Source organism: Dipodomys merriami, unplaced genomic scaffold (genome assembly GCF_024711535.1).
Source record: "Dipodomys merriami isolate MVZ:Mamm:240054 unplaced genomic scaffold, mDipMer1.0.p SCAF_137, whole genome shotgun sequence".
Classification (NCBI taxonomy): domain Eukaryota; kingdom Metazoa; phylum Chordata; class Mammalia; order Rodentia; family Heteromyidae; genus Dipodomys; species Dipodomys merriami.
Window position 1 is genome coordinate 642043 of NW_027202682.1, and position 23225 is coordinate 665267.

Consider the following 23225-nt stretch of genomic DNA (forward strand, 5'->3'; position numbering starts at 1 on the left):
GGGAGGGCGCAGCACGCGGGGGGAGGGCGCAGCACGCGGGGGGAGGGCGCAGCACGCGGGGGGGGGGGAGGGCGCAGCACGGGGGGGGAGGGCACAGCACGCGGGGGGGGGGAGGGCGCAGCACGGGGGGGAGGGCGCAGCACGCGGGGGGGGGGAGGGCGCAGCACGCGGGGGGAGGGCGCAGCACGCGGGGGGAGGGCGCAGCACGCGGGGGGAGGGCGCAGCACGCGGGGGGGAGGGCGCAGCACGCGGGGGGGAGGGCGCAGCACGGGGGGGGAGGGCGCAGCACGGGGGGGGAGGGCGCAGCACGGGGGGGGAGGGCGCAGCACGGGGGGGGAGGGCGCAGCACGCGGGGGGAGGGCGCAGCACGCGGGGGAGGGCGCAGCACGCGGGGGGGAGGGCGCAGCACGCGGGGGGGAGGGCGCAGCACGCGGGGGGAGGGCGCAGCACGCGGGGGGAGGGCGCAGCACGCGGGGGGAGGGCGCAGCACGGGGGGGGAGGGCGCAGCACGGGGGGGGAGGGCGCAGCACGGGGGGGGGAGGGCGCAGCACGCGGGGGGGGCGCAGCACGGGGGGGGGAGGGCGCAGCACGGGGGGGGAGGGCGCAGCACCCGGGGGAGGGCGCAGCACCCGGGGGAGGGCGCAGCACGCGGGGGAGGGCGCAGCACGCGGGGGAGGGCGCAGCACGGGGGGGGAGGGCGCAGCACGGGGGGGGAGGGCGCAGCACGCGGGGGAGGGCGCAGCACGCGGGGGGGGGCGCAGCACGGGGGGGGGAGGGCGCAGCACGCGGGGGGGGGAGGGCGCAGCACGGGGGGGGAGGGCGCAGCACGCGGGGGAGGGCGCAGCACGCGGGGGGGGCGCAGCACGGGGGGGGAGGGCGCAGCACGCGGGGGAGGGCGCAGCACGCGGGGGGGGGCGCAGCACGCGGGGGGGAGGGCGCAGCACGGGGGGGGGAGGGCGCAGCACGCGGGGGGGGGAGGGCGCAGCACGGGGGGGGAGGGCGCAGCACGGGGGGGGAGGGCGCAGCACGCGGGGGGAGGGCGCAGCACGCGGGGGGGAGGGCGCAGCACGGGGGGGAGGGCGCAGCACGCGGGGGGGAGGGCGCAGCACGCGGGGGGAGGAGGGGAGGGCGCAGCACGCGGGGGGGGGAGGGCGCAGCACGGGGGGGAGGGCGCAGCACGTGGGGGAGGGCGCAGCACGCGGGGGGAGGGCGCAGCACGCGGGGGAGGGCGCAGCACGCGGGGGAGGGCGCAGCACGCGGGGGGAGGGCGCAGCACGCGGGGGAGGGTGCAGCATGTGGGGGAGGGCAGCATGGGGGGAGGAGGGAGGGCGCAGCACGTGAGGGAGGGCGCAGCACGCGGGGGAGGGCGCAGCACGCGGGGGGAGGGGGGGAGGGCGTGGGGGGCAGCAAGCAGGGGAGGGTGGTGTGGGGAAGGGCTGCCATGCACACTTGAGACGCATTAGCACCATCCACACGCACCATGCCGGCTCCACCCACAGCCCCCAGGCCTGAGAAGGCTCAAAACTTCTGCTTTAAAACATGAAAGCTCTTACAAAACCCTGGCATGAAGACGGTGCTGGGCAGCCCAGCCTCTTCCTGCCTCTTCCTGCCCCCTGCGGCGGGGAGGCCGGGAGGCAGGAAGTTCAGGGCACACACGGGCCCCGACACTCGGCATCGGGGCAGGAACCTGCCCTGTGCGGAGTGTAGGCAGCCGGCTGCCGAGGCCGGGCCAGTCAGCAGGAACTGGGTGTCTTCCCATGCTCGCAGCACGCACAGGCTGACAATGACCCTTCTAAGAACACTGTTCTAGGCCGTGGGAGGGAGGGAGGAGGCTCGGGAAGACATGGTTGTTGATGCTGTCTTGTCCCCAGCACAGGAGGTCACCTGTCCCTGCGGGCCGCAGGACCCTTGTCATATAGAGGGACAAATTAGCCAGTGGAGCCCAATGTGGCAGAGACAGAGAGGCTGTGACCAGAAACCCTCACGATGTGGAAAAAGGAAAGAATGAACTGTGCAGGGGGGCCAGGTGCCAGCGGCTCACACTGGCTCACGCCTGCAATCCCAGCTACTCAGGAGGCCAAGATCCGAGGATCGCCATTCAAAGTCAACTCACGCAATAAAGGCTATGAGGCCATCATCTCCAATTAACCCCCCAGAAGCTGGGAGCGCCCAGGTGTCAGTGGCTCACGCCTGTAATCCTAACTACTCAGGAGTAGTTAGGAGATCTGAGGATCACAGTTCAAAGCCAGCCCATGTAGGAAAGTCCGTGAGACTTTTATCTCCAATGAACCACCAGAAAACTCGAAGTAGAGCTGTGGCTCAAAGTGGTAGAGCACTAGCTTTGAGCTCAGGGACAGTGCCCAGGCCCTGAGTTCAAGCCCTGCCGCGGACCGGGGTCAGCGTGGCAAAGCCCCATGACAAAAAAAAAAAGCTCGAAGTAGTAGAGGGCCAGCCTTTAGCAAAAAGTCTTAGGAGTGCTGGGAAGGTGGCTCAGTGGTAGAGCGCTAGCCTTGAGCTGAAGAGCTGAGGGACAGCACCCAGGCCCCACAACTAGACCCCCCCCCAAAAAAAGGTCTTAGGAACAGCACCCAGGGTCCTGAGATGCAGCTGCAGTACCAGAAGGGGGGGTGGAGCTTTTGTGTGGCATTTGTGTCACACAATTTGGAACCAAATGGTAAAATATGAATGGAAATGAAAGTTAATGAGTTATTGAAAAAGAAAAGGCGACTGTTAACTACAGGAAAAACAAAAGTTGGTAGAAAAGAAATCATCGTAACTTCCTATTTGATACAGCAGCCAACCCCTGGCCCCTTAGGAGAGCCACAGTAACGCCAGGCACGGTCGGTGCGTGTTCCCAGCGGCGGCGGCGGCGGCGGGGAGTGGGCAAGCACGCACCAGGAGCCCTGGCGAGAGCGGCGGAGGCAGGGTTTTTGGAGAGTGGGGTCTGGGTGAGGAGCCCGCTGCTTTGATCTTGGAGGTGTGGGTTTGGACGTGGCACCTGCCGGGGGGGGGGCCTCGCCACCGAGCCACACCGCACAGGGTAACAGGCATGCCACCACACCCACTCTTTGTGGAGATGGGGTCTCCAGGCCAACCTGGAACCGTGTCCCCAATCTCAGCCTCCAAGTCTGGACCACAGTCAGCCTGTGCTGCTGCTTTGAACAAACCCGGCAGCATAACTAGGCTCATCTATACACACGTCTTTTCTTTTTTAATAAAACCACAGTGTGGGCTGGGCAGGTAGCTCCTGGGTAAGAGTGCTTGCCCAGCATCCTCCCAGCCGGAGCTCCACTGCCAGCAACGCAAGGAAAACAACACAAAATAAAGGAGCACCACCCAGCTAGAGCGCGCGGAAACTGAAGTGGATACACAAAGGGCAAGCTATAAACTCAAGACAGCCAGAGGCATCCGCCCGAGGGTCACGGCCCACCCACCATGCCACTGGGTCTCGGACAGGACGGGACGGGACCCGGCCACGGGGCAGCGGTCGCCACTCCCAGAGAACAAAGTAAATGAACTTGCTGTCAGCTGATGACACCAGAGAACAAGAGACTTCCTCCTCCAGGGAGGAAGCGGCACTCAAAACAAGTGAAAATTAACAAGTGAGGATGCAGATTTCAAAACTCTGAGGGACAGAGGTCAGTGGCACCGCACCTGTCCAACACATGAGTCCCTGCCCAGAAAACAAAGGAGAATTAAGGCACGAGTTAACACGTTAGGAAATGGGGTAGGGAAAGCTGGGCAGAGGAGACGGCCTGTGGGGAAGAGGGGAGGGAGCGCGGCCCTTCCAGGAGCAGCCACAGACAGGGACGGTGGGTGCCCAGCAGAGCTAGGGGTGAGCTTTCGGTCAGTCAGACCCTGGGGCAGGGGTTCAGCGCAGGCTCCCCCTCCACCGACTGACCCCGGTGGGGATGAGGAGGAAGCCGCCCTCCTGGCAGGCAGCCGGGCCACGCGCAGGGCTCGCCAGCCAGGCTTCCCTCCTCTCCAGAGCTAACGTCCAGCCCGGGACCGAGGCCTGGCGTGGAGGGTAAGAGGGCGCTCAGCACCCCAGGACCCTGTGATGAGGGAGGAGCAGGCACGGGCGCTGAACACCACAGGAGAAGCCCAGAGCAGCACAGCACTCGTGGTCACATGACTAAGGAAAACAGGTTTTCAATATGTCGTCTTCTGGGTTCAACTCCGTGTCAGCAGCGATTACTAAGCAGAGGGAGGAAAGGCTTGTCAGGCCCCAGGTGTCAGTGTTTAGAGTGACTGGCGCGCCTGCGCGGCTCCCAGCCTCGTGGCCGGACACCAGGCGGGAGGCCACCGTCCCGTGTCGGGGAGAGAGGCTCTGCTGGGGGGGGGGACACTGTGGGGACTGAGGACACTCCCCCGGCTCGCGCCTCAAATTATTCCCTTAACAGAGGAAGGAACGGCTGCCAGGGAGGCTGTCATGGAGGAGGCTGCTTCCTTGAATATGGGGGCTGGGAAGAGACTGGCGGACCGTACTGGAAGCTGTGAAGACCGGCCCGGCCCGGCGCGGCCCAGCCAGGCATGGGTGGCGTGGTCTGGACGCTGTTGGGGGCCCTGCTGGGCGGGTGGCTGGCCAATGGCTTCCTGCAGCCACTCCCGCCCCGGCACTAATGGGTCCTAATAAAAACTTCCAATTGGGCCAGTAAACCCCTCATTAAGCTGTTTTTAAAGCATGAATTTAAGAGCGGCCAGGGGAAAGGGTCACATGGCGCATTTAATTCACACCGGCTGGCGGGAGGTGCTGCTGCAAAGGCCAACACCCAAGGATTCAAGCATCCCAGCCACGCAAACACCCGCAGCACGCAGCCGGGGCCTGCCAAGGACAGCCCGGAGGGCAACCAGCAAGGGAGGAGAGTGGCGCTCCCCAAACCACGAAGGGGGCGCTCCAAGCACCAGGACAAAGGACGGAACTCAGAACCCAAGCTGAGGGGCTGGGAAGGTGGCCCACTCAGTGGTAGAGCGCTTGCCTTGAGCTGAAGAGCTGAGGGACAGCGCCCAGGCCCAGAGCTCAGGCCCCACGACCAACAACAACAACAACAACAACAACAACAAACAGCCAAAAACAAAACCAAGCTGAACACACAAGTCTCACTCCACATCCTGCACAGCCCCCAAGACAGGGACTGGCCCCTCCTCCCAGCCCACCTGGCCCCGCCCTGGGCTTCCCTGGCCCCTCCTCCCAACCCACCTGGCCCCGCCCTGGGCTTCCCTGGCCCCTCCTCCCAGCCCACCTGGCCCCGCCCTGGGCTTCCCTGGCCCCTCCTCCCAGCCCACCTGGCCCCGCCCTAGGCTTCCCTGGCCCCTCCTCCCAGCCCACCTGGCCCCGCCCTGGGCTTCCCTGGCCCTGCCCGCCCAGCTTCTCCACCTCTGCCTGGGTTTTCGGGCTGTGTGGAGACCCGCAGCCGTGCAGCAGATGGACAGTGCACCCCACAGCCCCACTGTGCTTAGTGACTGGGTGTGATCAGGTCGGGTATCTGAGCAGTTCTGCCATCACTGCCCTAGAGCAAGGTGAGCCCTCCTCAAGATGAAGGCATCAGAACCCTCAGGCCCTAATGTGTCCAGTTCCTAACCCTGCCAGCCTGCAGAGATGCCATGCATCCCGAGTGCTGGTGTCTAACACCGTACTCCTAGCGATCTGGAAGGCTGAGATTCAGAGAGTCACATGCAGAAGCTAGCTAGCCCGGGCAGAGGACCCATCACTGGGTGCAGTGACGTGTACCTAGCACCCCAGCTGAATGGGAGGCTGAGGTCAGGAGGACCCTGGTTCCAGGCCAGCCTTGACAGAAAAGCCTGGGAGAGCCCATCTTAATGGCACCCTGCCATCCAGACACAGCAGGAAGCAGAGTAGGAAGGTCTTGGTCCAAGCGTGCACCCAGCCAGGGAGCAAGACTTCATCTCAAAGAATAACCAGCACAAAAGGCATGGCCCAGCAGCAGAGTGCATGCCAAGCAAGTACGAGGCCCCGAGTTCAAACCCCTAGGACCACCAGAAAGAACAATGGAATATAGTGTTCTGATGAAGGAATGCTTCCTGGGTGCAGGGTCTGGATCCTTGCTCCTGACTCCCCAGGTCCTTTACCCTTTGCTGCCCAGCCTCCATCCTGGCAGACTCCACCCTGGACTTCAGTGTGTGTGGGGGGGTGGGGGGGTTGGACTTGCTGAGCCTGGTGTGATTTCTGGGGCACAAAGTCCACCTACAACACGCAGTCCTGTCTCCCTCCACCATTCCCAGCCTCCACCCAGGGCCAGCAGAGATGGTGGGGGCACACACCTCCACCATCCACAGACCACCGCCCAGGTCCTCCAAACTAGATACCAAAGGAATGAGAGGATGCTTTGGGGCCTAAAGCCCTGGACAATTCCAGTCTCTTCCTGAGGCCCCTACCAAATCCAAGAACGGAGCTGGAAGAGTGGCCTGTGCGGACCTCTGGCAGGCCTCCGGGCCTGGCACAGCCCTGGGACTGTGTGGCTGGCTCATCCCCCTGGCCCTCCCTGTGGCTCAAGCCCAAACGGGGAGCCTGGGATAGACGCCTTGCAGGAAGCTCGGGATGAGACGGCGATCAACCTTAGACACGAGGCTGAGGGCCCCCATGCGTACGAACCTCGCACACGGCACACACAGCCTACACGCTTCCTCCCCCAGGGCGCGGCAGACCTGGAACCCTATGGGGTCCGCAGCCACGCTGGGCTAGGCTGGGCAGCAGTGCATGCTGGGAGGGAACCCGCCAGGAGCTGCCCTGACCCGGGGAGCCCAGGAGCCCCTGCCGCTCAGCCTGGTGAGGTCCCGAAGTGTGTCTGCACAGAGGCAGCAGGAGTTCTGAAAGGACGCAGTCCCACAGGGAGCAGAGGGTGCTTAGCCTCCCAGGACACCGGGCAACCCCCATGCTGACATGCCTGTTACCAGGAGCTCTGCCCCGCCCAGCAAGCCTGACTTCCTGCAGAGAAGGCGGGCCACAGCCAGTGCGGCTTCCTGTGCCCTGGAAAGCACCCCGCCAGGCACCTCTGCCCCTCCACGATCACACCTGTCCAGCCACAGGAGGGTGAGAGAGGCAGGCAGCCCTGGACACTGGCAGTTCCATGGCGGCCACAGCAGAGCGGGACCTCATTTTAGGACAGCTGAAAAATGTGTCAGAAAAATGTGGTCATGACAGGCGCTGGTGGCTCACGCCTTCACCCTAGCTTCTCAGGAGGCTGAGATCTGAGGATCGCAGTTCAAAGCCAGCCCCGGCAGCAAGGCCAGTAAGACCTTTACCTCAATTAACCACCAAAAAGCCACAAGTGCAAGCATGGCTCAAGTGGCAGAGCACCTGCCCTGAGTGAAGAAGCCAAGCAAGAGCGTGAGGTCCTGAGTTCAAGCCCAGTACTGGCATAAAAAAAAAAATGTGGCCACCTTAGACAACAGACGTGACTATGATCAATAGGGGCTCCCTGCCTGGCCAGAGCCCCTGCTGTGGGGACACAGACCCCCCCACAGGGCCCAGAGCCCCTGCTGTGGGGACACAGACCCCCCCACAGGGCCCAGAGCCCCTGCTGCGGGGCACGGACCCCCCCACAGCCATGGTGACACAGCGTCCCTGCACCCACGCAGACAAGGGGTGCTGGAGTTCCTTGCTAGCTGATGGACAGAGGATCCAGGGTGTGTGAGTGCTCCCGAGGGGACTCGCTCCCACGGCCACAGCCCAACGCGCAGAGTACAAATGCAGCTTTTTATTAAACTCAATTTTAAAATAATTAAAAAAATATATCACCAGGGCTGGGAAGGGGGACTAGCAGTAGAGCGCTTGCCTAGCAGGCATGAAGCCCTGGTTCCATTCCTCAGCACCACATGCATAGAAAAAAGCCAGAAGAGGGACTGTGGCTCAAGGGGTAGGGCACTAGCCTTGAGCCGACACGCTCAGGGACAGTGCCCAGGCCCTGAGTTCAAGTCCCAGGACTGGCCAATAAAAACATACCAAAGCAGCAGCCAGCAGTCTGGACATGCAGCCACGGAGGCTCAAAGTACTTCTGCTGCTTGAGGGGCACGGGTGAGGGACACTGCCCACAGCCCAGTGCCCCGGCCCCCAGCGTTGACACTCGTGACAGCCCACCCCACAAGACAGACACAACACACTGAATTAAACGGAGGCTGGAGAGCTGGGCTCCCGCAGCCACCTGCTCCTTCCCCGGAAGGCGGCCGCCACTCCCTAACACTGCCCTCCCCTCCAGGACAGCAGGGCAAAAGTGGACCGTAGCTGGAGCGGGAGGGCCGCAGTGACACTGCCCTGTCCTGGGTCCGAACCACACCGTGGGATGTGGACCACCGGGGCAGCTCAGGAAAGAGCAGGCAGGTCCTGCGACCAGAGATGGCGGTCAGTGGTTTGCTTCTATGTTCCTGATGTTACCACTCAACACAAAGCAGCAGTGACACCACGGGAGACACAGAAAGCAGAAAGCAGCTGGCACAGGGGCTGGCTCAGTGGTAGAGCGCTTGCCTTGCATGCCTGAGGCCCTGGGTTCGATTCCCCAGCACCACATAAGCAAAAAGAAAAAAGCCAGAAGTGGGGCTGTGGCTCAAGTGGTAGAGCGCTAGCCTAGAGCTGAAGAGCTGAGGGACAGCGCCCAGGCCCAGAGTCAGGCCCCACGACCGACCAAAAAAAAAAAAGAAAGCAGCTGGCCCAGGGCGGCCTCCCGCAGGGCAGTCTCCCCAGAGTCTGGCTTGGGTGCTGAGCGGCCCGAACCTGGCCTAGCCGCACAGTCCAGGGCACAGGAGGCAGAGCCTGGCTCACAGCTGGCCCCACCCCGGGAGGCTGATGGGCTGCTGCTCCCTCCCCCCGAGAGCCCGTGTCAGCAGAGGCTTGGTGAGAGAGGGCCTTCGTGCCAGCAGACCCAGGCGCAAGGCCCCACCCCCATGTCCTGGGACCCTCCCCACAGGCTGAGGGCACATCCATCTCTAGGCATCACATTCACGTCTGCCTGCCCGCCCGCCCACCCGCCCAACCAGGGCCCCGAGTGCTGCCCTAGCGTGCGCCTGGCATGTGACAGCAGAGCCGCACTTCTAGCACGGTGCCAACACTAAGCTCGTGAGCTCGAGGCCAGCGGCCTCAGGCGGCACCCGGGGCCCCAGGCCCAACCCCTTGTGAGGCAAACAGGACACGGCCCAGACTGCGCCCTCTCCCCAGCCCACAGCTCGGGGGGGCCGGGGTGGGGCCCAGGGCCCCCACCAAACAACACTGCTGTCGTAGGCCTGCCCTGCCATCCACTCTAGCTGCTCTACCCGTGGGGACCGGAGACCCGAACCGCACAGGCTGGCACACCCCGAGAGCCTCCTCCGTGGCCACCGCGCCGGCAGCCACCAGAGCTGAGACACACGTGGGGCTGCGGAACCTCCCGGAGCCACCTCGAAGGCTGAAACAGGCTGTCAACACGGGCGAGCCCGACGCAAGAACAGATACATACCCCACACAAAAACGCCCGCCGATTGTCTTAAGGCATTTTCACTTACCAAAAGAATACCTGAAAAACAAAAGAAGAAAATGGCATTACAATTTTTTCTTGCTCTGACAAAACTTCTGAGTCAAGCCATGGTGTCTCCCCACTAAGTAAGCACGGCCTGTCCCGTGAGCCCCAGGCTTGGGGTCCACAGGAGGACCCGCCTGCCGGGCAAGGGGCACGGACCCCTGCCCCGATTCCCCACCCCACAGGGCCTGTGCACGGCAGGCCCACCGGCCAGCAAGGAGATACCACGGGGATGAGCAGAACACACTTCCGGTAGGTGGGGAACCGGCGCTGGATGGCCTCCACTGCCAGACGCCAGAAAAGGCATCCTACGTCACAGGAATTCGGTGGGCATTTCCAGGCGGGGGGGGCTCTTCTCCCCAGCACCCCGCCCACTGGGACCCCATCAGAATGATGATGCTGGTGACCAGGTGTCTGTGCTGCTGGGACCCACGTCGCTCCCCCCGGAGCACAGCTACTCATGGCAGGAGGACCCCAACACCACCAGGAGCGCGCCTGCGCGACCTCAGAACAACAGCCTCCTCCCTCGGCCGGGCCAGACCTTGGAGCAGGCCCAGCGGGCACACCCTGCACCAGCCAGGGGCGGGTCCGCTTCAGGAATGGCGCACATGCCACCTCCACCACACGCCAGCACCTACTGGGCAAGGCTGACACAGGCCACACAAAATGTCCGCAGCGAGTAAACCCACAGACAGAGGCAACCCTCCCCCACAACATCCATAAAAACTTTTTTTCTGGTCAGTTGTGGGGCTTGAACTCTGGGCCTGGGCGCTGTCCCTGTGCTCTTCAGCTCAAGGCGAGCGCTCTACCGATTGAGCCACAGCGCCACTTCCCGTTTTCTGGTGATTATTTGGAGATAAGAGCCTCATGGACTTTCCTGCCCAGGCTGGCTTTGAACCGTGAACCTCAGATCTCAGCCTCCTGAGTAGCTAAGATTATAGTTGTGAGACACTGGCGCCCAGCTCCATAAAACTTAGCCCAACTAATGTTAGCCCAACTAACATTGGAAATACTGCTGCCGAATCAATTCTCCCAATAAATAACCTTCCTGAACAGAGAGAGGAAAAGAGGCTGATGCTTCAAACCCATTAAGAGTAGAAAAAGGTTGATTTTGGTTGTTGTTTGCTTTTTATTTTTTGTAAGTGCTAGTACTGGACTTGAACTCAGGGACTTGAGCTCTTGCTTAGCTTTTTCATTCAAGGCTGATGCTCTACAACTTGAGATAGAATTCCATTTCCAGCTTTTTGCTGGTTGACTGGTGATAGGAGTCTCACAGATCTTTCTGCCTGGGCTGGCTTCAAACCGCAATCCTTAGATCTCAGCCTCCTGGCTAATTAAAATTACAGGCACGAACCACCAGAACCCAGCTAGCTTTCATAGCTTTTTTTTCCCCCCCCAGCTGGAATTTACTTCAGGAGACACTGAGGTTGCTGGAGGTACTCTGGGAATTTTCCGTTCTGTCCCTTAAGGAAAGCCACGGCCTTCCCTATCCTGAGGGGCTTCTGTCTCTGCACTGCACCTGGGAGGCCGCTCACCTGGCCCCCACCCCTTCCTCCCCTCCCCAGCTTTCCTCCAGTGCCCCACTGCTGGGAATGTAGTCCACACCACAAAGCACAACACAGGAAACTGTGAGCTAAAGCAGTAGGTGGAGGCACCATTTCTAATGGTGAAAATCCGCAAGGGAGTTGAGGCGCAGCTCAGCTGGTAGAGCACCAGCCAAGGAGCAAGAGCGTCAGACAGCAAGGTCAAGTCCCCATCTCGGACGCAAAAGAAAGTCCCAAACCTGCAAGTAAGACAGTGGCAGTGGTGAGCACACACGTGGTAGGCCTGGGGTCTGTCCCCGCTCAGCCCACGCTGCCACACCTGCACGGGAGCATCAGCACGCAGCGGGTGCTCACAGCTGAAGCCCGCACGCACGGGAGCATCAGCACGCAGCGGTGCTCACAGCTGAAGCACGCACGCACGGGAGCATCAGCACGCAGCGGGTGCTCACAGCTGAAGCCTGCACGGGAGCATCAGCACGCAGCGGGTGCTCACAGCTGAAGCCCGCACGGGAGCATCAGCACGCAGCGGGTGCTCACACCTGAAGCCCGCACGGGAGCATCAGCACGCAGCGGGTGCTCACACCTGAAGCCTGCACGCACGGGAGCATCAGCACGCAGCGGGTGCTCACAGCTGAAGCACGCACGGGAGCATCAGCATGCAGCGGGTGCTCACACCTGAAGCCCGCACGCACGGGAGCATCAGCACGCAGCGGTGCTCACAGCTGAAGCCTGCACGGGAGCATCAGCACGCAGCGGGTGCTCACAGCTGAAGCCTGCACGGGAGCATCAGCACGCAGCGGGTGCTCACAGCTGAAGCCTGCACGGGAGCATCAGCACGCAGCGGGTGCTCACAGCTGAAGCACGCACGCACGGGAGCATCAGCACGCAGCGGGTGCTCACAGCAGCGGTGCTCACAGCTGAAGCCTGCACGGGAGCATCAGCACGCAGCGGGTGCTCACAGCTGAAGCCTGCACGGGAGCATCAGCACGCAGCGGGTGCTCACAGCTGAAGCCCGCACGGGAGCATCAGCACGCAGCGGGTGCTCACAGCTGAAGCCCGCACGGGAGCATCAGCACGCAGCGGTGCTCACAGCTGAAGCACGCATGGGAGCATCAGCACGCAGCGGGTGCTCACAGCTGAAGCCTGCACGGGAGCATCAGCACGCAGCGGTGCTCACAGCTGAAGCCTGCACGGGAGCATCAGCACGCAGCGGTGCTCACAGCTGAAGCCTGCACGGGAGCATCAGCACGCAGCAGGTGCTCACAGCTGAAGCACGCACGCACGGGAGCATCAGCACGCAGCGGTGCTCACAGCTGAAGCCTGCATGGGAGCATCAGCACGCAGCGGTGCTCACAGCTGAAGCCCGCACGGGAGCATCAGCACGCAGCGGTGCTCACAGCTGAGGCGCAGTAAGGAAAAGGGCGACGCCCATTTCAAACTTTTGCTATAGAAGACAAAAAATGTGCTTAAGATGTAAGTGAAGAATAGAGAAAACAAAACATTGTGTGTAGCATGAGCCTGTCTCTGCTCTCGGATGGGAGGGCTGCAGGGTGAGCAGGGCTTGGGAGCGGGCCTGAAGCTGAGCCCGCCCCCTGAGGTCGCCCTGCAGGAGGAGGCCGCTGCCCAGCGCTCCGCCAGGTGGCTCGGGAAGAGGAAGCGACCCTGGACATCGCGGTGGAGGACGCCACGGGCCTGCCTGTGCCCTTTGAAGAGGATCCACGCTCCCCATCTGGGAAGGAAGCGCAACGGCGGAAGGAGGACCCCAAGACACCCAGCTTGGCCCATGTTTCAAGAGATAATCTTCTCTTCCTGGGGGTGGAGGGGGCACGGGAAGTGGAGAGGAAGAGAGGTCTGCGCCTCGTACTGAATGGCAGCAAAGAAACCCTTGGAGTTAGAGCCAAAGTAAAGCACAGATGAAAACAAAACAAAACAAAACCCCCTCAGCTTCTGAGCAGGGCTGGTGTCCACTGGCGGGGCTGGGGTGAGGCAGGAGCGGCGGCTGTGTGGCCGCACCAGGGGAGCCGGGCCTACTCAAACTGCCATCCCCTCACAATCACTGGGAAGGCCATGCAACAACAGCCAGCAAGCTCTGGCTCTGTCTTAAATGCTGTTGAGCCTAAATGTTAAATTCCTAGGTGAGACACCCAAAGTCCCTTAAGAAGTACGTAGCCAACCGCTGAATACACTGGACCAAGTCCCCCAGGCAGGGAGCGTGCGGGTCCCCATCCTCGGGGGCTGGCAGCCCCGCCCTGCCCCGCATGGAGGGGACGGGAGGGCCACCCCGAGGAGATGCCGACCATTTGGCCTCACCAGGCTTCCGACACCAACTCAGTGGGAAAAGGCACGTTCTCAGCACGCGCCACAGCAGGGATTGGTGTACCACGCATCAGGGTCTTCCTCCCAGACCCACCTGGCCAATCCCAAGAAAGGCCGTGGGGACAGCACCCCACAGAGCCAGGACAGCATACATGCCACCAGCGTCTTAAAACCGAGGAAAGAGCCTGGAGAGACACAGGACTAGATGACCCCTGTGGTCCTGCATGGGGGCCACACCCAACTAGATGACCCCTGCGGCCCTGCATGTGGGCCACACCCAACTAGATGACCCCTGTGGCCCTGCATGTGGGCCACACCCAACTAGATGACCCCTGTGGCCCTGCATGTGGGCCACACCAAACTAGATGACCCCTGTGGTCCTGCATGGGGGCCACACCCAACTAGATGACCCCTGCGGTCCTGCATGTGGGCCACACCCAACTAGAAGACCCCTGCGGCCCTGCATGTGGGCCACACCAAACTAGATGACCCCTGTGGCCCTGCATGTGGGCCACACCCAACTAGATGACCCCTGCGGTCCTGCATGTGGGCCACACCCAACTAGATGACCCCTGCAGTCTCACATGGGGGCCATACACAACTAGAGAGTGCTGTGGTCCTGCATGGGGCTGTGGACCCAGGAAAGGACAGCAGGGGAAGGAAGGAAGGGTGACTCAAGTGTGGATGTCAGTTAATAAGAAGTGCAGGGAATACACCCCACAAACAGGACGGTAACAAGGGAGACAGGCTGCGTGTGCAACTGACCACCCTAAAACACAAAGTTTAGTGAAGGTAACACGTCTCCAGGAGAGCGCCACCAGCCTCAGCCCACAACGCCAGCAGACAGCGACGGTGGAGACACCGTCCAGAACAGGAAACCCACCATGTGCTTCTGGCCACGCGTAGGACCTCACCACGAACGTGGCTGGCCAGCGCCTGCACACAGCCCAGGGCTCAGGCAGAATACCCACGACCAACCGCACTGCGCATGCGGCCAGCACTCGGCACGGGCACCCGCTCTTTCACTCTGACGGAGGAGACACCTGCTCTCAGTTCCTTAAGGCCATTCTGTCACCCCTGCCCCTCTGTGCCGCACAGCCCAGGGCAACTCACATCCCGGCCTCCAGCCTGGCCTCCAGGCCAGGGGTGGCTGGTGACACTCGCCTGGTGCACTTGCCCGGCAGGTGAGCAGGCATCCCAGAACCTGCCAGAGAACTTGAGACATACCAGCAACCCACGCAGGGAGCCACAGCTCCCCTGGCTCCAGCTCTCCTGGCATGACCCTTGGATCCACGAGCCCTCACCCAAAGGAGGGGGTGGAGCACTGACCCCATGAGTAGGGCCGCAGGGCTACCCAAATGAGTGGGGAGAGACCCAGACACCTCTGCCTGCCCGCCCGCCTGCCCGCCTGCCCGCCTGCCCGCCCGCCTGCCTGCCTGCCCGCCTGCCCGCCTGCCCGCCTGCCATCATACACACCCAAGGGTGCTTTGTAGAACCGGGGTGCCCAGGATGGGCGGGAAGGCCACAGGTGGGCTTGACATCACCCTGGGGCTTGTGATGGGCCCCAGGGGCCCCGGGAGAGTTGTGAGACCTAACACCCATGTCCTACCACGTGTCCAGTCTCAGCCCAGCCATGCCCACGGCGGGCCAGGAGGCCATGCACGCTGGAGCCTGGGCTCACCGGACTGCGCCCCACACTGCCAGGGATGAGGCCTGGACACAATCCTGGTGCCACGCACCAAATCCCGACTCCTCGTCGGGGCCGGCTGCTGCTAGGACAGAGCTAGCTGGGGAAGGAGCCAGAGCAAGCCTGATAAGAGCCTCGGAGGGACCAGATAACTGGCCAGTCAGCTGACTAGATGGTCTGAACTCTGCAGGAATACACACTGGACAAAGCAGGCCCTGGCGGCTCACGCCTGTAATCCTAGCTACACAGGAGGAGCGCGGTCCCAACATAGCCTGGGCAAAAAAGTCTATGAAGCTCTTATCTCCCAACTAACCAGCAAAAAGCTCAAACTGGCAGAGTGGCTCAAGTGGCAGCCATGTCCAAAAATGCCAAGCAAGAGCTTGAGGCCCTGAATTCAAACCCTAGTACTGGCAAAATGAAGACAAAAATTTGTTAAAAACACTGGGCAGCAGCATGGATGCAGAGCTGGGAGGGGGGGGAGAGCGCGGGGGGAGGGCTATGCCTGCCCCCTCCCCCTCCTGGGTGACCGTGCCGGTCCCGAGGCCAGTCTCCCCCTGTGCCACGGGGGCACTTCTGGGGATCCATCTTTAAACCGACTCACTGGGCGGCCCGGTACAATGAGGGCCGACAGCAGATGGGGCCCAGCGGAACAGGCAGGGTACCAGGGCAAGAGCAGCGACCTGTGCCCACCTGACACCCGTAACAGAGGAAAGGCGGCATGGCGAGCAGGAGGTGCATCTCGCAGGCCCCTGGCAGCAGCAGAACCGACATCGCTCACCTCTGAGTGACAGTTCTGCTCTAGCCCAGGAGATGAAAGGATGGTAAGGCAGCGGGAGCCGGGTGGAGGGAGCCACATGAGTGCATGCCCGACACATGGTGAGCCGGGCCGAGAGGCCTGGCCTGCTTCTGCCACCAGCACTGGTGCGGTGCAGGGGTACCCAAGGACGGAGCCATGCCCTGTCACCACACCCCACATCCTGGGCATATTATCCAAGCATCCTAGCCACTACGCCAAGCCTGTTCTGTTTGAACCATGATACTCCTTATTTCTGCCTCCCAAGTATCTGGAACTACAGCACAAACCACTAGTACCTCGCCAGAATGTCTTTTCTAATAAAGAATACACACACACACACACACACGATTTTATTTTTGTCCACAAGCCTTCAGGAAAAACTTAACTGTGGAGCTAATGCTTCCTCACTGGTATATTCCAGGCCTGGTTAAAAGAATGTTTCAGGGTCACACAGAGGCGGCATACTATGTACCCCACAGAGTTGCATGGTGTAGACAACTAACCCTAACTAACTCTGCTGTCTGCAGTTTGGGCTGTCAGCACTGACAGACACAAAAGTTCGCTGGGTCTAGAGAGGATCTCGGCATCTCTCACCAGCAGCCTTAGGCCTTGCTGGGTAACTGGCAGCATCAGAACCCAACTCAGGGCCCGGGATGGCTGGCCTGAGGGGTGGAGCGGCGGAAGAGCAGGCTCCACCCCCAGCTCTGAGCTCGCCTCCACCCTTGCTGGTCAGAGGCTGTGTTCACCAAGTCCGCTCCCCTGGGGAGCCCACCCATCTGGATGTGAGCTGCCATCCCGGCACTGTGGCTCACGTCTGGCCACGGGGTGACACACACAGAAATCTAATGAAATGCAGGCCCATGGTGGAGCCAGTGGCTGCCCTGGCCCTCTCCTTACTGTTCAGCATGGTTCAGCCTCATGGGATGTGCCAAGATGTCCCTGAGGGGCTGGGAAGGTGGCTCAGTGGTAGAGCGCTTGCCTTGCATGAGGCCCTAGGTTCGATTCCTCAGCACCACATACGTAGTAAAAGTCGGAAGTGGCTCTGTAGCTCAAGTGGTAGAGCGCTAGCCTTGAACTAAAGAGATGATGGACAGCCGGGCGCTGGTGGCTCACGCCTGTAATCCTAGCTACTCAGGAGGCTGAGATCTGAGGATCGCGGTTCAAAGCCAGCCCGGGCAGGAGAGACCGTGAGACTCCTATCTCCAATAAACCACCAGAAAACCGGAAGTGGCGCTGTAGCTCAAGTGGTAGAGCGCTCGCCTTGAGCTGAAGAGCTGAGGGACAGCGCCCAGGCCTGGAGTTCAAGCCCCATGACCGACAAAAAAAAAAAAAAGAGATGATGGACAGCGCCCAGGCCCTCAGTTCAGGCCCCATGACCAAAAACAACAACAAAAAGATGTCCCTGAGTTTCCTGTGGAGTGACAGCTCTGCCTGACCTCTGTGACAGTCACACCAGCAGACAGGCCCCAGCAGGGTGGGCCAGGGCAGGGTGCTTGGGACACTAGGCTTCCCCTCTGCAGAGTGGGCTTGGGGAGCAGCCTCCTGAACCCCAACGGCTGAGTGCTGTTCACTCAGGTCTCAGCCAGGCCCTACACATATCAAGGCCCCCACAACCTCTGGGTCACTCAACACCCCAAGAGTCCGAGTACACCACGCCAGCCTCCTCCATGCGGCCTGGGGCCAGTAACACCACCCAGGCCCTGCATGCCACCTGGACCCACCAGCACCACTCAGCCCGTCACGCCCAGCCTGGCACAGCCTACTGTCCAGAGAGGAACCTTGGGTCTTACTATAGCAAAGCCTTTGGGCACAGAAACCAGATGTGGAGACCAGAAATGTCCGAGCCGAGAAGGGTGACCCGGGCCGCAGGCCCAGAGCGGCTCAGAGGCCATCAGGATAGCGCAGCAAGGCCAACGGGAGGCCATCTCCAGGGGCACAGCCCCACAGTCCGCTTAAGGCCCACCATTAGGAAGGCCCGTGTCACGTTCAAGGGTCTCTAAGGGGGCATTGGTTCCCAAGGCCAGCTCTGCAGAGTCAAGCTCTCGCCAGTGGACAGCTCTTAAGTAAAACAAGATGAGGCACTCCCAAGCCATTCACATCCGACATCTCCACACAGTACCCACGTCCTCTCTCCATGACTACACGCAGTACCCACGTCCACACACAGTACGTCCTCTCCCCACGTCCACACAGACACCAAGCCACGTCATCTCCCCACGTCCACACAGATACCAAGCCACGTCCTCTCCCCACGTCCACACGGGACACCAAGCCACGTCCTCTCCCCACGTCCATATGGACACCTACCCCACATCCTCTCCTGTCACGTCCACACGGGACACCAAGCCACGTCCTCTCCCCACGTCCACACAAACACCTACCCCACGTCCTCTCCCCACGTCCACACAGACACCAAGCCACGTCCGCTTCTCACACATTTACAGATACTGACACTACCCCATTTCTTAAGCAACCTGAGGTGCCGACTCCATGTCCTCAGGAGATCCAACACCCCCACCTATGGACCAGCGTTGGTCTCTGTGACTTCTGTATGCTCCATCACCACCTCTGGTCCCTACCATCAGGGCCAGATCTGACTCATGACCTGACACTGTGCGGGCATTGGCTGGCAAGGAAGGGCAGAAAGGGTAAGCCTCCAGGTCAGGCTCCGCCCTGTGTTCCTGGCCCCACCCCGTGACTCGTGTCTCCACCCGTGGTTTGTCTTGAGTGGCACGCACCCTCTGCCACTGCCCCACACTCATCCAAGAAGGGAGTGTGAGCTGGCTCTCCATGCCGGCAGAGCCCGGGCTGTGCCCTGCAGAGAATGACACCCTCACGGTGATGGCTGACAGGCCCATAATCACGGACCTCCCCATTTCCACTTACCAGACCTGTCCCACGTTGACCAGGGACAGGTAGAGGACCCAGAGGACAGCCATGAGGATCATGTTGGCACAGCCGGTCACCAGGATGAAGGCTGAGATGCCCAACCCCAGCAGTGCAAAAAGGTCCAAGTTGAAGTTCATATCCGACCAGTCTAACAGCCAGAAGAGGGTTGGAGCATAGCTCCAGGCATCCCAGCTGGCCTGGCCCTGGAAGTACTGCTGGACACTCCTCAGGTACAGCCTGCAGGGAAGCAGGCCCCGGTCACCAATCAGGGCCTTGTTCTGCTGGAAAGCCACCAAGAAGGCCACACCTGCAGGGAGAAGAGCATAAGGACGTGAGCAGCAGGGCCTGTGGGCAGCATGGAAGCTTTCCAGACACGCAGGGCAACCGATGGTTTGACATCTGTCAAACCCACGTTCCTGGGGCAGGCTGGAGCCTGTGTCTGCTTGTGTGTGACTTCGACAAGCTACCCAGACCACATCCAGACCAGGCCTTCACACCCCCCTGGGGATTACCCCCCCCCAGCAGCAGCACTGTCCACACGGAAGCACAGCGGCCCTGACACAACACCCCTCCACAGGGCACCCTCACCTCCTGTGGGACTGAGCCGAGAGGATGCCGGGCACTATGTGGAGATGTCAGAGGGGCTGTGCTCCATCAGCACACGCAGGAACAGGGGAGCGGAGAGGAAGGTACGGAACGGACAAGGCTCCCCACGGCCTCTACCACACAGAAACAGATGCTGGAGGGAGCGTCCCACGGTATAGCCTCCAGCCAGCACCTCCTCAGTGCCGGACGGCCTCTTCCTAGTACAATTCAGCCCCAATGTGCAGAATAACCATGGAAAAGTGAGATTTCGCCTTCCCAACTTAAAAGTTCAAGAAAGTATAAGACAGAGTAGAAAACTTCCTAATTACTCCCCCCAGCCCCCTCAAAAAACAACCATGAGGAGAGATTGGACTTAAGTTTGAGAAGACAGATGCTTAGTTAACTCCTATCATACAAGCAACCGAGCAGAAAAAAGAACCATCAGGGACTTCACAGCAAAACCCACCTGCCTCACAGACGTGGCCGGTGAGGGAAGGTCGCTTTGCAGGACCTGCCCAGCCTCTCCCGGGGCCCCAGCCTAGAAAACCTCACATCCCCAAGGGCAGCTGGAGACATCTCAGAAGGGGCCACGTGCCGCTCAGGGCCAGGGAAAATTTTACTTCCTCTTTTTTTCCCCTTCAGATTAAAAACTAGCACAGAGTCGCCCGGCAACACGGCCTCTGCTGACGGCTCAGACCCCGGCTCAGGCACCTCAACAGCTTCCTCGGGAGCGGCCAGGCCAGGCCGCCTGGGGGGAAGGCAGGCCCTCCTGCTCCCCACCTGTGCCCAGCCTCCCAGGAGCTCAGCACAGCACCCAACAGGAAACTCTAAGGCTTCTTTCTGGAGCCTTCCAGAGATCATCTAAGAATGTGAAACACAGGTGTGGGCAAGTGTGCTAACACCTCCCTCCTGTGCCCTGCGCAGCTGTGGGGGTCCAGGGGCGCTGAGGGGGCGCTGAGGGGGTGGGGCTGGGGTCCAGGGGCGCTGAGGGGGCGCTGAGGGGGCGGGGCCGGGGTCCAGGGGCGCTGAGGGGGCGCTGAGGGGGCGGGGCCGGGGTCCAGGGGCGCTGAGGGGGCGCTGAGGGGGTGGGGCCGGGGTCCAGGGGCGCTGAGGGGGCGCTGAGGGGGCGGGGCCGGGGTCCAGGGGCGCTGAGGGGGCGCTGAGGGGGCGGGGCCGGGGTCCAGGGGCGCTGAGGGGGCGCTGAGGGGGCGGGGCCGGGGTCCAGGGGCGCTGAGGGGGCGCTGAGGGGGCGCTGAGGGGCCGGGGTCCAGGGGCGCTGAGGGGGCGCTGAGGGGGCGGGGCCGGGGTCCAGGGGCGCTGAGGGGGCGGGGCCGGGGTCCAGGGGCGCTGAGGGGGCGGGGCCGGGGTCCAGGGGCGCTGAGGGGGCGGGGCCGGGGTCCAGGGGCGCTGAGGGGGTGGGGCCGGGGTCCAGGGGCGCTGAGGGGGCGGGGCCGGGGTCCAGGGGCGCTGAGGGGGCGCTGAGGGGGTGGGGCCGGGGTCCAGGGGCGCTGAGGGGGCGCTGAGGGGGCGGGGCCGGGGTCCAGGGGCGCTGAGGGGGCGCTGAGGGGGCGGGGCCGGGGTCCAGGGGCGCTGAGGGGGCGCTGAGGGGGCGGGGCCGGGGTCCAGGGGCGCTGAGGGGGCGGGGCCGGGGTCCAGGGGCGCTGAGGGGGCGCTGAGGGGGCGCTGAGGGGGCGGGGCCGGGGTCCAGGGGCGCTGAGGGGGCGCTGAGGGGGCGCTGAGGGGGCGGGGCCGGGGTCCAGGGGCGCTGAGGGGGCGCTGAGGGGGCGCTGAGGGGGCGGGGCCGGGGTCCAGGGGCGCTGAGGGGGCGCTGAGGGGGCGGGGCCGGGGTCCAGGGGCGCTGAGGGGGCGGGGCCGGGGTCCAGGGGCGCTCAGGGAGTGGGGCCGGGGTCCAGGGGCGCTGAGGGGGCGGGGCTGGGGTCCAGGGGCGCTGAGGGGGCGGGGCCGGGGTCCAGGGGCGCTGAGGGGGCGGGGCCGGGGTCCAGGGGCGCTGAGGGGGCGGGGCCGGGGTCCAGGGGCGCTGAAGGGGTGGGGCCGGGGCCCAGGGGCGCTGAGGGGGCGGGGCCGGGGTCCAGGGGCGCTGAGGGGGCGCTGAGGGGGCGCTGAGGGGGCGGGGCCGGGGTCCAGGGGCGCTGAGGGGGCGCTGAGGGGGCGGGGCCGGGGTCCAGGGGCGCTGAGGGGGCGCTGAGGGGGCGCTGAGGGGGCGGGGCCGGGGTCCAGGGGCGCTGAGGGGGCGCTGAGGGGGCGGGGCCGGGGTCCAGGGGCGCTGAGGGGGCGGGGCCGGGGTCCAGGGGCGCTCAGGGAGTGGGGCCGGGGTCCAGGGGCGCTGAGGGGGCGGGGCCGGGGTCCAGGGGCGCTGAGGGGGCGGGGCCGGGGTCCAGGGGCGCTGAGGGGGCGGGGCCGGGGTCCAGGGGCGCTGAGGGGGCGGGGCCGGGGTCCAGGTGAGCATAGAGGTCAGCACGTGAGGTCAGCCAACCCCCAAGGGAAAGGGAGTTCCAGAAGCGTTCGAAAAGGACGAGCACCCCCCCCGGGGACCGGCCCGAGCCCCCCCCCGCCCCGGGGACCCCGACCCCGGGGACCGGCCCGAGCCCCCCCCCGGGACCGGCCCGAGCCCCCCCCCGGGACCGGCCCGAGCCCCCCCCGGGCGGGCCGTGAGGCCGGCGGCCGCCCGCGCCCCGCAGACACTCACAGTAAACGAAAGCCAGGGCCCGCAGGAGCACGACCCGCGTCAGCCAGAAGGAGCCCGCTTGCAGGCGGTCCGGGCGGCCTGCGGGCTCGCGACTCGGCGCGGGCGGCGGCGGCCCGGGGGCCGGGTCTGCGCTCCCGACCTTCCGTCTCCTCAGCGGCTCCTCGTGCGCCGCCATTTGCACGACGGGCTCCGCGCATGCGCGAAGACGGCGGCACGCCGCGAGGCCCCGCCCACCGGCCCGGAAGCCGCCCGTCTGCTGGCCGCGCCTTCTCCGATGGCCCCGCCCTCCCGCGGGCCCCGCCCTCCGGCCCGGCGCCACGCCTTCTCCGATGGCCCCGCCCTCTCCGCAGGCCTCGCCCTCCGGCCCGGCGCCCCGCCTTCTCCGATGGCCCCGCCCCCCGCGGGCCCCGCCCCCTCGCGGCTCTGGGCTCTGCTGGCGGCGGGAAGGACGCGGTGGACGGCGCGCCCCAGGACCGCGATCGGGAGCCCGGGCAGGGCCAGCGCAGGCCTGGGGCCGGGCCACGCGGAGGCTCACAGCCTGTGAGTGACAGAATAGCGAGTCGGTAGAGCGCGGACCGGCCACGTTGCTCGCGGGTGGAAAAGTCACAGCCTCCGCCTCTGCGCGGCCGCTGCCAAGAAAGCAAACCGACACCACAGACAGACCGACAGACAGGCAGACCCACCATCGGACCTGCCGCCGTGGGTCGCGGCCCGGGCCTGGCGCCGTCCCTCAGCTCTCCAGCTCAAGGCCGCAGACCTGCTCACACCAGCTGGACCGGGGCTGCCCAGCCGGGGCGCCCAGCCACGAAGAGTGCGGTCCTACCACGGGGCATGGCGCAGGGCTGAGAACAGGCTGCCCAGCACCGCCAGTGCGCAGAGAACACACTACCGGGGGCTGGGAAGGTGGCGCAGTGGTAGAGCGCTTGCCTTGCATGCCTGAGGCCCTGGGTTCGATTCCTCAGCACCACATAAGAAAAAAGCCGGAAGTGGCGCTGTGGCTCAAGTGGTAGAGCGCTAGCCTTGAGCTGAAGAGCTGAGGGACAGCGCCCAGGCCCAGAGTTCAGGCCCAACGACCGGACTCAAAAAAAGAAAAGAAAAGAGAAGAAAGAACACACTACTGAGCACAGTCAATGCATAAAGCTGAGAACACGCTACTGAGCACGGGCAATGCGTAGAGAACACGCTGCTGAGCACG

At 63.6% G+C, this 23225-nt stretch overlaps 1 protein-coding gene across 2 annotated transcripts in view; it reads right to left on the reverse strand.

Annotated features, from left to right (window-relative positions):
* LOC138825362 (lipase maturation factor 1-like) overlaps positions 1–22208 on the reverse strand; it is a 50977-nt gene extending 28769 nt beyond the window's left edge. For both annotated transcript variants that reach the window (XR_011371395.1, XM_070019809.1), the window contains exons 1-2: positions 22031–22208; positions 18736–19045 (exon numbers count right to left, since the gene is read on the reverse strand). Coding sequence is in view for 1 of the 2 variants with exons in the window: in XM_070019809.1 (XP_069875910.1) it covers positions 18736–19045; positions 22031–22205 (485 nt within the window). In the remaining variant the exon portion in view is untranslated. The remainder of the gene's footprint in view (positions 1–18735; positions 19046–22030) is intronic.
* Positions 22209–23225: the final 1017 nt, after the last annotated feature.